The sequence below is a fragment of the Mobula birostris genome, chromosome 19, assembly GCF_030028105.1.
Source record: "Mobula birostris isolate sMobBir1 chromosome 19, sMobBir1.hap1, whole genome shotgun sequence".
Taxonomy (NCBI): domain Eukaryota; kingdom Metazoa; phylum Chordata; class Chondrichthyes; order Myliobatiformes; family Myliobatidae; genus Mobula; species Mobula birostris.
The window spans coordinates 69512003-69529624 of NC_092388.1; the positions used below are offsets into that span (position 1 = coordinate 69512003).

General features: G+C 43.2%; 1 protein-coding gene and 1 pseudogene across 8 annotated transcripts in view; one reads left to right on the forward strand and one right to left on the reverse strand.

Moving 5' to 3' along the window:
• ulk4 (unc-51 like kinase 4) overlaps nt 1–17622 on the forward strand; it is a 702256-nt gene that overhangs the window by 337033 nt on the left and 347601 nt on the right. For all 8 annotated transcript variants that reach the window (XM_072283788.1, XM_072283790.1, XM_072283793.1 and 5 more), the window contains 2 exons: nt 5369–5420; nt 12700–12794. In XM_072283788.1, coding sequence (XP_072139889.1) covers nt 5369–5420; nt 12700–12794 — 147 coding nt within the window. The remainder of the gene's footprint in view (nt 1–5368; nt 5421–12699; nt 12795–17622) is intronic.
• LOC140212672 (UBX domain-containing protein 6 pseudogene) overlaps nt 13565–17622 on the reverse strand; it is a 68915-nt pseudogene continuing 64857 nt past the window's right edge.

The window sequence follows — 17622 nt, forward strand, 5'->3', positions numbered from 1 at the left end:
GTTCTTTTGATTGACTGGAAATGAACAAAATCAGTGCTGGCACCTTGTGTAAATGATGGACTGTCTTCATACGGTCCTCTCGACTATTACATCCTCCAAATCTTCACTATTATTGTAACAAGATGACTGTGCTAGCTTCAAATTCTTCATAGTTGCTAATCTGTTGAAGTAGTGAATTTTTTTCATATTCACTCCCAGCTGTTTCTGGCAACTCCAAGCCTGAATGCTTGAAAATGCAGTGAGCAAAACAGTTCTGAATTGTCTTACTGCTTATTTCTCACGAACTATCAGTGGGGAAAATTCACTGCTTTTTGAACACAAATACATGCAACTAATGCTCTTTAAATACTGTTCACTCTAAGCACGGTGTAGTGTCTAACAGCCACACAAGTGCATGCGACTGCTGCTATTTAGAAACTGTTCAGTAAGTCTCCTGCCCCAACTAAGCAGCATAAACAAAGGGAATCCCAGCTATTTTCTTAATTTGCTTTTGTTCCTTAAGAGTTGATTCAAATAAACGGCTGTACCAACTAACCAAGGTCCCAATTAACCAGAATTCATTGTGGAATGAACTGCCAGGGGAGTGGATGAGGCAGATACAGTAGTATAATTTAAGAAGCACTTGATTAGATACAGGCAGAAGTGGAGTTTAGAGAGGTAAAGTATGCATATCTTTCCAGACACAGGAAAGTGGGTCAAGATGGGTGGGCACTACAGTCAGCAAGGACTGGTTGGGATGAAGGGCCTGTATTTCTATATGACTGTCACAGTCTGCAGTAATACCAACAAATGCTACACTGATCTCTATTTTCCTGCATAATGAAGGGTATTACTTTCTCTAAATGAGAACTTCAATACTGATGGTATGTTTAACATCACTAATGATGAGTCAAAAGTAATAACAGTACACGCCTCAATGTCTTTGAGCTTCGTTGCCTTACGTGTGTTTAAAGCTTTTGTCCTATGTCACAGATTTCTCTGCATGAATGTTGTCTGGCTGCTAGAAGGCCTCACATTCTCACTTTGATTCTGCATGTGCCAATGACCCTCAGGAAGTTACTGCATGGAGTGCTATCTGGGGCTAAATGAGGATGTAATCTAGGATGGTTGGTTATGACACAGATGAGGCTGTGGTGAGAGTTGACATTATTCTTATTTGTTTCTGTTGGCACTGTATTTGTATGTTGGTCCCTTTATGTTTCTGGTCTGTGGTAATGCCTAGGATACTGATGATGGTAATGAGTCGGATATCAACTGTACAACATTGTCTTGTTGGAGGTACTTATTGCTTGGCATTGATGTGGTAGGTATGTCACTCACCACCAATCAGCCCATCTCTCATTTTTACAAGGTTTTGTTGCAGGCGGGGGTGGACTGGTTGTATGCATGGAGACCCAATATAGCTGATATTACGACATCCCCACCTCTACCTTTATGATTGAATAATGGGCATTGGTGTAACAGCCAAGAACGATAGGGTCTACACATCCATTCTTTTATGCATTCTTTTATGAGTCCAACCATGGAGATCATTTAGCTTTTGATGCCAATTATCTTCATTTTTACCACTTCGTCAAATATTGCCCTTTGTCAAGGATATGCACTCTCACCTCACCTCTGAAATTCATGCTGTAACCAAAATTGTTATGAGGTCACAGTGGTACTGAGAAAACCAAAGTAATCATTGATTTAAAATAAGATTATTGGCCGTGAAGTTCTTCTGATAATACTATTGATGATACCTTCCACCATATTGAGAGTAAACTGAGCGTATGGTATTTAGTTGGATTGTATTTGTCCTGTTTAGTGAATGTGATATACCTGAGCAATTTTCATACAGTCTGGTGTGCATCAGTGTAATGACTGTACAGGAACAGACTTGGTGCTGTTGTTAAGGGGCTGCTGGCAACTGGAATCTCTCAGTGACCTGCCAATTAAATTGCTTTATTAGTGTTTTGGCCTCCAACATGTGCTGAGCCAGCTGACACCTCATCTCGAGTCCATTTCCCACTGTTCCGAGCAGAACTCTGCTTGTGAAGAAGGATGTGAGTGGTAGGAAGCATAATTCCATTTCTGCTTTAAAGACATGTGTTCTTAACTGCCTTTTCTCTGCTCTTGCAGAAGAGCAACCTACTCGTGAGCAACATCTCTCTGTTCATGAAGAACAATGAGATACTCCTTTTGTTCTTGGAGGACTGTGAGCTGTTTGTGCTTTGCAGCTCTCTGTCCACTGAAAACACCAGGCTGCTTATGAATGGCATCTGTATGCGTAATGAGAACACTACACTGCTGCCTGGTAGTATGGTACTGTTCACACTTTGGGCTTTACTTGTGTAGTAGAAACCAGATTCATACAGCACACAAACAGACCCTTCAGCTCATCATCCTTACTGGCAGATGGGACTAGTTAGTTTGGCATCAAGGCTAGCGCAGTCACAAGACCATTATAAGACCACAGGATATGGAAACAGAATTAGGGCATTTAACCCATTCAGTTGTAGCTGATTTACTTTCTTGCTGTAACCCTGTGTTGAAGAATTTAGTATCGACCGAACACCAACGAAGTAGGCAAAGACCTTGAAATTAGTTACCATCTTTATTTCATGAATTCACGGGGAGCCGTTCCTCACAACACCTCAACCAATGCAAGGATAAGTTTTCCAATTTATACAGTAAATCTAATCACACTAGGTCAGCTGGTCTTCAGACACTGTTTCCACAATTGCCACAAAATTAGCACCTATACAATGGGTTTTTCATTGCTCAGGATACTAAACATTCTGTAAATCACGTTGCCTCTCAGACAGTTAGCACCGATACAATCAGTTCCTCATTGATGATGTGATCTTTTCTTAGTTAGTCCAAGGAAGATCGACTCATTCTGCTTCCCATCACACCATCCCCATGACGATTAACCCCCAGTCTTCAAACTTAATTTTTCCTCCACAACCTGCCCTGAACCCTCTGAACAATCACATGATGGGTTAAAGGACAAATTACTGTGCTTGTGTTCAAAAGGGTCATGAAGGTGTCTTCTGGTGGTCAAATTAAAGGGGATACGGTGACAGAAATGAAACATCAGAGAGCAAATCTGGCAGATTGCATTTCACAAGTGGCACCAGTGGTATGTGGCTTGGAGATCCCTGGGCTGTTCGTGTGTACGATTTCATATTTTCTTGTGATATCATTTAATTTCTTCCACCTTTTCTCCATTAAATGGGGACTCTCACTTCTGCAGTTAACTAATAGCCACCTCCTTCCAGAGTCTTTGAAAATAACCTTGATGGGTCCCCTGTATCCCTGGTAAACTGGGCTTTCCTCTGGGCCCCATCTCTATCACTGGGATACCAGTATGCCTCTGTGAACATGTGACTTGCCCACCATCAGTCCTGCTACCTTGATTTCTTCTGTAGCACCAGTAATGTATCCCATTAGAATCTGGCCTCATTGTGATATATGGTACTGTGCAAAACTCTTAGACACAAATAGAGCAAGGGTGCCTAAGTATTGTAGTAATTTTATTTATTGCACTGTACTGCACTTTTCATGACATATCCGAGTGATGATAAACCTGATTCTGATATGGGTCTCTATTGTGGACTGAGAGTAGGAAGGGGCAGGGAGAGGGGAATCATGTTTGGGAAAAGGGGAAGGGAGATGGGAGAGAGCGAGAACCACCAGAGAGACATTCTGTAATGATCCATAAACCAGTTGTTTGGAATCAAATGACCTTGCCTGGTGTCTCAGGGCTGGGTGTGTCTGCCCCTGTGTCATCCCCTGTCCTTGTTACCCCTTCTCTGCCCCCTGTCTCTCACCCCTCCCATGGTGCTCCATCCTCACCAGTCCCTACATCCTTTGCTTCTGCCAGATTTACAAACTCGCTGTCTGCTCCACATGGATAATTAGAGAACTGTGCAACAGTCTTAGGAACCCTAGCTATATATATGGGCCTAAGATTTTTGCATAGTACTTTATGTGTAGGCAATCAAAAAGCAAAACATTGCATATATACAGGAGTTGATGTAAAAACAGAAAATGCTGGGGATAGTCAATAAACAGGCAGCATTTGTAAAAAGAGGAACAGAGGTAATATTTGGGTGCATGATCTTCATCAGCATTTTCTATTTCCTTTCCATCAGAGGTGAGCAGCTGAGTGTTACCATTGGTGGTTAATTGGATGAGATCCCATTGAACTATGCAGCCCCAATATCTGTCTAAACTAATTCTTGCTTGTAGGGTTGTTCACCGAGTCTGCGGGCTAGGTCGCAAATGTTTCATCATGTCAAGTTGACAATATCAGTCTGCAATTGAGTGTTGTTTCTGCCAAGTGCTCTCATTTATATTGGTCTGACTCATTGTTTTGATTGGTTGCCTTTCGCACCCATCACTAGTCTCCATTTGGTCCTAGCCAACCAGGTAGCTGAACACCCGAGGAGCCAACACTCACAATCACCAATAACCAGGGAAACGAGTGAATGAAGAACAACGAACAATAAGTCAGACCAATACAACTGCAAGCACTTGGCAGAAACAACACTCAATTACACGCTGATGATGTCATCTCGACTAGTGACAAAACATTTGCAACCTAATCTCCAGGCTTGCCGAACAACCCGAGGTACCAATCTTCTCTTTCATTTCTTACATTTGTGTTCAATTTTACATATTTCATGAGGAGGAGTTGTATAGGGGTGGGCAGTACCTCAGACTCCATTGATTCAACACAGTCTGGATGTCAGTGCTGCCAGACTAGCAGGTTTTCTGGATACACGCTTTTAATTCACGTTTTCAAAAAGTTGTTACACAGTAATAACTCGATGTGCTAATAGGTTTTAAGGGAGTTTGGCCAACTGAACCAGGTTAGTTTAAAGTAAATTTGAGAAGTGGAGCTGTAGCGAGTGGGTGGGAAATGCGGAGACTGGGGTAGTGGTGGGTGAGGAAGGTAAGAATTGTGACTATGGTAGGTGGATAGGGAATGTGGGGACTGGGACTGTGATGGGTGTGTGGAGAGAGAGGGAGATGGGGCCATGGTAGGTGTGTGGGAAGAGCTCCAAAGTATGGGTAATGTGGGAGATAGGGCTCAGGATGGGGTGTGTGGGAACTCAAGCCATGGTGGGTGGGTGTCTTGCACCAGAATCAGGATCCCAGTGAACGTCATAGTATAATAAAGCACGGACGCAGCCTATAGCCCAATGTGCCCATGCTAATCGAGGACCCCACTAAATCTAGTTCCAGTTGCCTGTGTCTGGCCCGTTTCCCTCCTAAACTCTTCCTAATCATGCTTCCAGAATCATTTACAAATTACGGATGTACGAATGCAAACTTTATTTTTCAAACTGCTTAATATTAAATCTGTGTTTGTTTACAGAGTCATATCAAATCTATTGATTCTGGAGAAATAAATTTAGAAAGTGCAGTGGGTAAGTGCATCATTTCAAATTTTAAAGTGATATTAATTTTATTCTTCCTCATTCTTTCAAGCTGATCTCTAGCTATAGTGGATTGGGGGAAAGTTTGAAGCAGATTACCATTTCAGTAAGTTATTGCTACTTCACGATCTGGATAGGTTTCAGCTGAAGCACTCTGCCACACTTTTGAAAACGCTTGCAACTGTTGTTTATTGGTTCTCAGTTGTGGTTTGGCCATTAACTTGGCATTTGTGAGATCTTGCCGCATGCAAACTAGTTTCCATATTTCCTATCTTTCAATGGAGGCGATTCTTAAAGAAGTTTTAAAAAGTTTTGAGATAGCCTTAGGCCATGGGATGAATGGTATAAGTGGACACCCCAGACCCCAGATCTCACTGACTCCATCTTGTGCTCCAGTGGCACTGGACGCCTCTGGACTAGTCCAACAACCCCAAGTGGATCCAGAACCCTGACTCCACCACCCCCAATGCTGGTTCCTACAACCTGGACACATTCAGACTGCAAATTGTGTAGTCTCTAGCTCCAGCTCCAGACTAGACCTTGACCACAAGCGCCTCCACTGCCGCTAGGCCCCCAGACCCCTCTTTCCCTGCCACTACTGTCTCTCTCAGGCTCCACCATCACCTCTGAGGTCCTTGGAGCTTCCATCTTCCTCCCATCCCACCAACCCTCTTCTCTACTCTTGTACCACCAACTTTCCTTCCCTTTCCAATCCCAGCTCTAATCCTTGCCATGTCTTCACCATTCCCTCTGACCATCTCTTCTGTGAGGCAGAATATTCTGTCATCAACAAGGGCCTTACCTTTTTTCCCCTTCACCTGCACCTCAGTGAGTTCCATGCCCACCATGACAGAGAGTTTGTCTTCCATCGTCTCCATCTTCCAGCCCACTTCTTTAGCAATAATTCCATACTCCACACTGATGATCCCTTCTCTCGTCTCCAACCCTGCTCCTCTTCTTGGACATCTCACTTTGGTTCTCTGCCTGCTCCGGATCTTTTCATCTCAAATTGCCGATGAGGTATCAACTGCCTCAACTTCAGCACTTCTCTCTCCTCTTCAACCTTACCCTCTCTGAACACACTGCCCTCCACACTCTCTGCTTCAATCCCAACCTTACCATCAAGCCCAGAGACAAAGGGTTTGCTGTTATAGTGGAGTGCACTGACCTCAACCTTACTGAATCAAGGCAGCAACTCTCAGAAATCTCTTCATAACTACCCCTTGAAAAGGACCACACTCCAGACCATCCGAAAACTGTCTCCGACACTGTCATGTACCACATCAACTCTGGAGAACTTCCATCCACTGCTACCAATCTCATAGTTCCCCTGCCCCACACTACTCGCTTCCACCTCCTACCCAGGATCCATAAATGTGACTGTGGGGTCGGCCTATTGTGTCTGCCAGCTTCTGCTCCACTAAACTCCTGTCTTCATTCCTCAATTCCATTCTATCCTGCTTGGTTCAGAGTCTTCCCTCAAACATCTGCAACATTCTCATCTCATCAGTAGCTTTCGGTTCCCTGGCCCTGACCGCCTCATTTTCACCGTAGATGTTCATACACTTCTATCCCGCATCAAATAGTCCTCAAAGCTCTCCATTTCTCTCTCAACAAAAGAACCAACCAGTTCCTCTCCACCACCACCCTCCTCTGTCTGGCAGAACTGGTTCTCAACCCCAACAATTTCTCCTTCAGCTCCCCCCACCTTCTCTGAACTCAAGCGGTAGCCATGGGCACCCACATGCGCCCCAGCTATGCCTGCCTGTTCGTTGGCTATGTAGAGCAGTCCATGTTCCAAGCCTTCCCTGGTAATGCTCCCCAACTCTTCCTGCATTGATGACTGCATTGGTAGTACTTCATGCACCCATGCTGAGCTTATCAATTTCATCAACTTTACCTCTGACTCCACCCTGCCCTTAAATTCACTTGGCCCATTTCTGACACATGCCTCCCCTTTCTCAATCTCTCTGTCTCCATCTTTGGAGACAAACTGTCGACATATTTTATAGGTCTTCTGATTCCTATTGTTATCTTGACCATACCTCCTCCCTCTCTATCTCTTGTAAAAGTGCAATTTCCTTGTTTTCAGTTCCTTCACCTCCTCAGCATCTGTTTCCATGAGGTGTCCTTTCTTTCCAGGATATCAGATATGTCGTCCTTCTCCAAGGAACATAGCTTGCTTCCCTCACCTGCATCTCCTCTATTTCCTAAACATCTGCCCTCACCTCCTCAACAGTATCCTTACCTCTTACCCCATGAGCTTCCACATCCAACATCTCATCCTCCGCAATGCGCCATGTCCAAAGAGATCCTACCACTAAACATGTCTTAATCTCCCCCTCCTCTCTACTTTCCACAAGGATTGACCCCTCTGTGATTCCCTTGTCCATTCATCCCTCCCCACAATCTCCCACCAAGAGTGTCTCTGCAAGCAACCTACACCTGCCAATTCAGCTCCCCCCTCGCCTCCATTCAGGGCCTCAAACAGTGCTTCCAGGTGAGGCAACACTTCAAATGTGAATCTCCTGGGGTTGTCTATTATGCCTTTTATGGTATTTTCAATCTGGCCTCCTCTGTGTTGGTGAGACCCATCATAAATTGGGAGATCGCTTCATTGAACACCTCAACTCCACCCACCAAAAACAGGACTTCCCAGTGGCCTAACGTGTTACTTTAGATTCCCATTCTTGTTCCAACATATCAGTCCTTGACCTCCTCTTGTGCTAAGGTGAGGCCACCCTCAGGGTGAAGGAGCAACACCTTATATTCCATCTGGGTAGCTTCCAACCTGATGGCATGAATACTGATTTCTCCTTCTGGATTAAAAGAATTTCTTCCCCCTCCCCTCTGCTTCTATTTCCCATTCTCACCTGCTTATGACCTCTCCCTGTGTCCCCTCCTCCTTCTCTTTCTCCTATGGCCCACTCCCCTCTCCTATCAGGTTCCTTCTTCTCTAGCCTTTTATCTTTCCAACCCACCTGGCTTCACCTATCACTTTCTAGCTATCCTCCTTCCCCTTGCCCCCACCCACCTTTTCATTTTGATGCCTTCTTCCTTCCTTTTCAAACCTGAAGAAAGGTTTCAGCCTGAAATGTCAATTGTTTATTCACTTCCATAGATAATGTCTGACTTGCTGAGTTCCTACAGCACTTTATGTGTGTTGCACGGTATAAATGTGTCTTTCCAGTCTTTTGGTCTGTCTGGGAAGCTGGGAAGAAGATGTGAATCTGAAAAAAAAAATCACAATTCCATTTAAGCAGAAAGTGAAGTTCATGGACAGGAACCATATGACCAACTTATAGCCACAAAGTGCTAAAACATTCCAAAACAAATTTTGTGGCAGATAAAACCAGTGAAATGCAATTAAAATTAATCTCATAAATAATGTTAAAATACACCTGTCACGCTGTATCCTCAAACCCAGGCACAGGATCACAGAGACTCAGAAGAGTTAAACAAAACTAGGAATTTTATTAACAAATGAGACAAAACAAAACACTAGAACTTACAGAGTCCTAGATAACTCATCCAAAATATCGCTAGGCAAAATCAGGATGACTGAGACCCTGAGGGATAGCACTGCCCCTTTAAATATACTCCAGAGCACATAGGAATCTGTGCCAAGCTGATAAGACCCCAGACTCATAGTGGGCTTACGAGTAACTATCCTAGTAGGAGACAAAAGTCCAAGGATACTTAATTGGACACCTGCAAAGTATCGGAGAATTAATTGGAAGTATCCAAGAACAATTACAACTTAAATGTAAACTAGCAAAGACATAACAATAATACATAAAAAGCCTGAAGTGCAACAATACAGATAATTATAATTAATAAAATGCAGAGAGTACAAAAAAGCCAACAGTGTAAAACTCAGAGCTCTTAACATACTCTACCAATGACCTAAGGTCATGACAACACCAAAGATCTTATAGACACAAAAGTAAAGAATCAAATCAGAAGAATCAGAATCAGGTTAATTATCACTGATTTAAATGATGTGAAAGTTGTTTTGCGGTAACAGTAAAGTGCAAAGACATAAAATTAATATATATTATAAAATAATACGTCTATAAAAAATAATGAAGTAGCTTTCATGGGTTCATGAACTGTTCAGAAATCTGATGGCAGAGACAAGAAGCTGTTCCTGATCATTGTGTGTGGGCCTTAAGTCTTTTGTAACTCTTTTTCAATGGCATTGATAAGAAGATAATTGTTTATAGAGCACTTTCCATACAGGTGATGTAGTTTAAAGTGCTTAACAATGGAATAAAGTGCAAACATAAAAATAAAAGAAAAAATAAAAATAAATATGAAAATAATGGATAAAAAGACAAAGATGTTCTGGAGGATCCTTAATGATGGATGGTACCTTCTCAAGGCACTGCTTCTCGAAGAAGTCCTCAATGATGGGGAGAATTGTGTCTTTGATGAAGTTGTCTGGGTCCACAGCCCTTTGCAGCTACTTGCAAGCCTCCATTCCAGGCTGTGATGTAACCAATTGGAAAGCTCTTCACTGTACATCTGAAGAACTTTGCAAGAATATTTGGTAACATACCAAATCTCCTCAAACTCCTTACAAAGTAGAGCCGCTAGTGATTGCATCAATGTGTTGGGCCCAAAACAGAGCGGTGGAAATGTTGACACCCAAGAACTTAAATTATGGCAAGTTTCTCATTATCTTTGATTTGCTGTTGGTTCCAGTTTTAACAGCATTCACTGTTCAAGCAAGTCTACCACTTGTTTTTTGGGATTGTTCCATACAGTAACAGCGGGTTAGACAGAAATAAAAAATAACTGATGAAACAATACGGGAAAAAGAACTTGATGGTCAGCAACATTTTGCAGCTGCAAAAGAAAAGCAGTAAAATCAGAAAAACTCTTCAAACACGGACAGTTTAGCAACTGAAGAGTCAGGATGCTGTCTGAACTTAAAGAGGGGTAACTTTGAAGGTATGAGACGTGAATTAGCTAAGATAGACTGGCAAATGACACTTAAAGGATTGACGGTGGATATGCAATGGCAAGCATTTAAAGGTTGCATGGATGAACTGCAACAAATGTTCATCCCAGTTTGGCAAAAGAATAAATCAAGGAAGGTAGTGCACCCGTGGCTGACAAAAGAAATTAGGGATAGTATCAATTCCAAAGAAGCAGTATACAAATTAGCCAGAGAAAGTGGCTCACCTGAGGACTGGGAGAAATTCAGAGTTCAGCAGAGGAGGACAAAGGGCTTAATTAGGAAGGGGAAAAAAGATTATGAGAGAAAACTGGCAGGCAACATAAAAACGGACTGTAAAAGCTTTTATAGATATGTAAAAAGGAAAAGACTGGTAAAGACAAATGTAGGTCCCCTGCAGGCAGAAACAGGTGAGTTGATTATGGGGAGCAAGGACATGGCAGACCAATTGAATAATTACTTTGGTTCTGTCTTCACTAAGGAGGACATAAATAATCTTCCAGAAATAGTAGGGGACAGAGGGTCCAGTGAGATGGAGGAACTGAGCGAAATACATGTTAGTAGGGAAGTGGTGTTAGGTAAATTGAAGGGATTGAAGGCAGATAAATCCCCAGGGCCAGATGGTCTGCATCCCAGGGTGCTTAAGGAAGTAGCCCAAGAAATAGTGGATGCATTAGTGATAATTTTTCAAAACTCGTTAGATTCTGGACTAGTTCCTGAGGATTGGAGGGTGGCTAATGTAACTCAACTTTTTAAAAAAGGAGGGAGAGAGAAACCGGGGAATTATAGACCGGTTAGCCTAACGTCGGTGGTGGGGAAACTGCTGGAGTCAGTTATCAAGGATGTGATAACAGCACATTTGGAAAATGGTGAAATGATCGGACAAAGTCAGCATGGATTTGTGAAAGGAAAATCATGTCTGACGAATCTCATAGAATTTTTTGAGGATATAACTAGTAGAGTGGATAGGGGAGAACCAGTGGATGTGGTATATTTGGATTTTCAGAAGGCTTTTGACAAGGTCCCACACAGGAGATTAGTGTGCAAACTTAAAGCACATGGTATTGGGGGTAAGGTATTGGTGTGGGTGGAGAGTTGAGTAGCAGACAGGAAGCAAAGAGTGGGAATAAACGGGACTTTTTCAGAATGGCAGGCGGTGACTAGTGGGGTACCGCAAGGCTCAGTGCTGGGACCCCGGTTGTTTACAATATATATTAATGACTTGGATGAGGGAATTAAATGCAGCATCTCCAAGTTTGCGGATGACACGAAGCTGGGTGGCAGTGTTAGCTGTGAGGAGGATGCTAAGAGGATGCAGAGTGACTTGGATAGGTTGGGTGAGTGGGCAAATTCATGGCAGATGCAATTTAATGTGGATAAATGTGAAGTTATCCACTTTGGTGGCAAAAATAGGAAAACAGATTATTATCTGAATGGTGGCCGATTAGGAAAAGGGGAGGTGCAATGTGACCTGGGTGTCATTATACACCAGTCATTGAAAGTGGGCATGCAGGTACAGCAGGCGGTGAAAAAAGCGAATGGTATGCTGGCATTTATAGCGAGAGGATTTGAATACAGGAGCAGGGAGGTACTACTGCAGTTGTACAAGGCCTTGGTGAGACTGCACCTGGAGTATTGTGTGCAGTTTTGGTCCCCTAATCTGAGGAAAGACATCCTTGCCATAGAGGGAGTACAGAGAACGTTCACCAGATTGATTCCTGGGATGGCAGGACTTTCATATGAAGAAAGAATGGATGAACTGGGCTTGTACTCGTTGGAATTTAGAAGATTGAGGGGGGATCTGATTGAAACGTATAAGATCCTAAAGGGATTGGACAGGCTAGATGCAGGAAGATTGTTCCCGATGTTGGGGAAGTCCAGAACGAGGGGTCACAGTTTGAGGATAGAGGGGAAGCCTTTTAGGACCGAGATTAGAAAAAACTTCTTCACACAGAGAGTGGTGAATCTGTGGAATTCTCTGCCACAGGAAACAGTTGAGGCCAGTTCATTGGCTATATTTAAGAGGGAGTTAGATATGGCCCTTGTGGCTACGGGGGTCAGGGGGTATGGAGGGAAGGCTGGGGCGGTGTTCTGAGTTGGATGATCAGCCATGATCATAATAAATGTCGGTGCAGGCTCGAAGGGCCGAATGGCCTACTCCTGCACCTATTTTCTATGTTTCTATGTTTCTATATGGTGGGTAAAGTTTGAAAAGAGTGCATTTCAATCAGATGTCCAAATACTATTTAGTACTGTCAGAAAGTTGACTTCTCAGATATTGCAATATTTTTGTTGATTCAATTTTAGGTCACACTGGTTCAGAAGAACTTATCAGAATAGCCTTTTCCTCATGGGAGGCTGTGACACAGCATCCATCACTCCTGACTTCACATCTATCCACAGTAAGTAAGGAAGGTCATGTTGTATGAATAAGTATAATTTTAAATCCAACAGGACAGATTCATGACAGATTATTACACCACTCAGCCAGATTTTCTATCTCCTTCCTGTATGCTGATTCATCACCATCTTTGATACAGCCCACAACAGTGGTGTCATCAGCAAATGTATCTATGGTGTTAGAGCTGTACTTAGCTACACAGGTGTAAAGTGAGCAGAACATGGGCTAAGCACATATCCCTGTGGTGCTTCTGTGCCGATGGAGATTGTGGAGGAGATGTTTTTGCACATCCAAACTGACTGGGGTCTACAAGTGAGGAAATCCAGGATCCAATTGTACGAGGGGGAATTGAGGCCCAGGTCTTGAAGTTTACTGATGAGTTTTGAGGGGATAATGGTGTTAATTGCTGAGTTGTAATCAATAAAGAGCATCCTTATTTATGCAGCTTTACTGTCTAGATGTTCCAGGGCTGTATGAAGAGCCAGTGAGATGGCAGCTGCTGTAGACCTGTTGCTTTGGTAGGCTAATTGGATCTGAAATTCTTCAACACCAGCCTCTCAAATCACTTCATCACTATGGATGTAAGTGCCACTGGGCAATGGTCATTGAGACTTCTTGGGTACCGGTACGATTGAAGCCTGCTTGAAGCAGGTGGGCACCACATACTGCCAGAGCGAGAGGTTGAAGATATCCATGAATACACCAGACAGTTGGTCAGCACAGGTTTTCATTACTCAGTCACTTTGTCCGGACTGGATGCTTTCCTTGGATTCACCCTCTTAAAGGCAGCCGCATGTCATCTTCAGTTACTGAGACTAAAGGATTATCGGGAGACATGGGGGTATGCAATGGTTCCTCCTTCTTGTGGTGGTCAAAGTGAGCATAGAAGGCACTGAGCTGATCTGGAAGCGGAGCTCTGCTGAGCCTTATGTTGCAAGATTTAACTTTGTAGGAGGTTAGGGTATTCAAACCCTGGCACAACGGTCAAACATCCCTTGTTGATTCCAGTCTAGGCCGTAACCTCCACTTCACCTGTAAGATAGCTTTCTGGAGGGTATACCTGCACATCTTTTGGTAATAATTTTATAAGACCATAAGACATAGGAGCAGAATTAGACCATACAGCCAATCGAGTTTTCTCTGCCATTTGATTATGGCTGATCCATTTTCCTCTCAGTCCAATTCTCCTGCCTTCTCCTCATAACGTTTCATGCCCGGATAATCAAAACCGTATGAACCTCCGCCTTAAGTACACTCAGTGACCTGGCATCCACAGCTTCCTATCAATCCCACAGATTCACTACCCTTTGGCTAAAGAAATTCCTCCTTATCTCCATTCTAAATGGACTTTAATCTGAGATTGTGTCCTCTGGTCCTAGACTCCTCCACAACCAAGAAGGCCAGAGTCTCCTCTACTTCCTGAGGAGACTAAGGTTCTTTGGAATATACAGGCCTCTCTTTCACATGTTATACCAGTCTGTTGTTGCCTGTACAGGGGCAGGGGCAATGACGTCAACGTGGGTGATGCCAAGAGGTTCAATAAACTAATTAGAAAGACTAGCTCTGTTATAGGAGTCAATCTGGACACTCTGGCAGCTGTGGTAGAACGAAGGATCCTATGGAAAATCCTGGCAATTTTGGACAAATGTTTCTCACCCTCTGCATGCCACCTTGGCTGAACAGAGGAGCATTTTTAGTAATAGACTAAGACAACTGCAGTGCTCCAAAGCGCGCTATATGTTGTCATTCTTCCTCGGCTATTAGGCTCTATAATGAGTCAACCTATAGCTGGGGGAGTGATGACCCCCTCCTGTTAGACTGTTTGAAGTAACTTGTTTTTTATTTTTTCTTACTTCTTCTTCTTCTTCTCCGTCTTGTTTTACGGCGGTTGGCACCCAGCTTAATGGTGCATTACCGCCACCTTCTGCTCCGGAATGTGCAATAGACTTACATTCTAAATCCCTTCACTCAATCACACACACACATACCCTAACCTACACTTTATCCTCCCATCTTTGGCCACCCTAGTACCCTATTCCTGCTTATCCATCATATCCTATAAAAAAAAACCTGTATCCCTTAAGAAAGCTAAAAATACCCTGACCTGTGCTCTCTCACCCATGCCCAGAAACCCTTTTAATGTGAATTCCTGCAATCCCAATTCCCTTAGTTTAATTCTCATCATTTCTCTCTGTATCCCATACTTCCTGCAACTCAGAACTACATATTCTACTGACTCCTCCTCCTGACATTCCTCACACAATCCTGTCTGGTGTTTCCCTATCATTTTCAATGAATTCACAAGAATTGCAAATCAGGGAGGTCAGGTAAAATTTCTATGGGTTCCAGCACATGTAGGGGTGAAGATGGATGAGTTGGCAAGGAGGGTGTTAAAGAAAGAATATATCAGTATCAGTAAAGCAGAGGTTAAGTGTGTAATCAGGGAAAAAATCAACCAAATGTGGCAAGAAAGATGGGACAGGGAGGGGAAAGGGAGGTATTTATATCAAATACAAAAAAGTGTTGCGGGTACTAGGGTAGGTAGTGGATATAGAAGAGAGGAAGCTGTGTGGACTAGGTTAAGACTGGGGCACTGTGCATTTCTTACTTCTAATATTTGTATATCTGTGCATTTGTAATGCTACTGTGACATTGTAATTTCTTTTGGGATCAATAAGGTATCTATATATCTATAGGAAACATCCTCTCCACATCCAATCAATCTAGGCCTTTCAACATTTGATTGATTTAAATGAGATCCCCCCTCATTTTTTTTTAAATTCTTTCTTAAATAAGGGCCCAAAACTGCTCACAATACTCCAAGTGAGGCCTCACCAGTGCTTAATAAAGCCCCAGCATTATATCATTGTTTTTATATTCTAGTCCTTTTGAAATAAATGCTAACATTGCATTTGCTTTCCTGACCAACAACGCAATAGTTCATTAGTTCCAATAGTTCCATTTAATATGAGAATGTATACAATAGACAACCTAAAATTCTTGGTCTTCACAGATGTCCATGAAAATAGAAGAGTACGCCAAAGAATGAATGACAGTAAAAACGTTAGAATCCCAAAGCCCCCCCACCTCCCACCTCCCTCCTCCCTCCTCCTACACACAAGCAGCAGGAAAGTGTCCACCCTCCGTCTCCCCCATTTATTTCAGCAAGAATGCCTGGAAGCATTTTGTAAGATCTCTAAACTAAATTCTCAGGAATGCAACGCTAGTCCAATCAATCATTTGTCAAATCTGTCATCCCTGTAACCTGTCAGGTAAATCTTTACAACACTCCTATGGGAATTCCCCCTTCTTTAGATAATGGGATTGAAATTTCACTTAATACTTCAGATGTGGTCTCACCAAGGGCCTGTATAATTGCAGTAAGACATCTTCACTCTGGTAACTCAGATCCTGTTACGTTGATGTATAATTTGCCATCTTGATCTCTCGCTGCACCTGCATCTTGGATTTCAGGTCTCTTTGGTTGTTAACTTTTAGCAAATACTTCACTTTTCTCTGATAGGAACTTACAATGGTACTATAAGTGCGATTTCCAAAGGAATTATCAAATACTTCCACTAACAACAACTACAACTGAAATCGCCTGCCACAGACACTGCGGCAAATGACATTACGTTGTCATATCTGGCAAACTTGGGCCTACAGACCATCGAGGGAGTGAGTGCAGCAGCGGAAGGGTCAGTAAAGCCTCCATTGTCTATGGAAACGTGCAGAGGAGGGCTGCATTTATAACTGGATTGTAGGGCTCTCGAGGCCCACCCCTACCATTCTCCTGCCTAACGCACAGTCTGTGGAAAATAAAAGTGAAGACGTAATTGCAAGATTGTACTCTGCTTCACAGAGACATGGCTCAAGCACAGCACTGTGGACAGCTCTGTCTCACTACTGGTCCCTGACCTGGAACATATGTCATCCATTCTATCTGCCGAGGAGCTCTCCAGCTTTGTCCTGGTGCAGTGTACATTTCATCCTGGCAAGGGTCAAGCGGGAACTAGAGGCGCTGAGCACCTTGATCAATGGTCACGAAAGAGTACACCCTGATGACTTCCTGATTTTTGTGGGGGACATCAACCAGGCCAACTTGAAGAAGTCTCTGACCAACTACTGCCAACATATCACCAGTGGAACCAAGAAGCTAACACACTTGACCACCATCAAGAACACCTAGCATGCTCTCCCATGCCTGCACTTTGGCAAGACCAATCACCTGTCTGTACCTACTCCTGGCATGTAGGCACAGACTGACTATAACACCAGTGGTAAAATCCATGAGGAATGGTGAAGGATGGCAGCAGAGTGTCAATGCAGCTGTAAAGAAGGCAAGGCAGTGGCTATATTTCACTAGGAGTTTGAAGAGATTGATCTCTCAACTAAAATACTCAAGAAGTTCTATAGATGTACCATGGAGAGCATTCTGGCAGGCTGCATCACTGTCTGGTATGGGGGGGGAGGGGGTTTACTGCATAGGACCATAAACAGCTACAGAAAGGTGTAAAATTAGTCAGCTCCACCTTGGCTACCAGCCTCCGTAGTATCCAAGACACCTTCAAGGAGTGGTGGCTCAGAAAGATGATGTCCATCATTAAGGAGTCCCATCACCCAGGACACGCCCTCTTCTCATTGTTACTGTCAGGAAGAAGGTACAGAAACCTGAATTCACACATTCACCGATTCAGGAACAGCTTCTTCCCCTCTGCCATCTAATTCTTAAATGGACATTGAATCCATGAACACTACCTCACTTTTTGTATTTATATTATTTCTGTCTTTGCACTATTTTTAATATATTCAATGTATACATACATAAA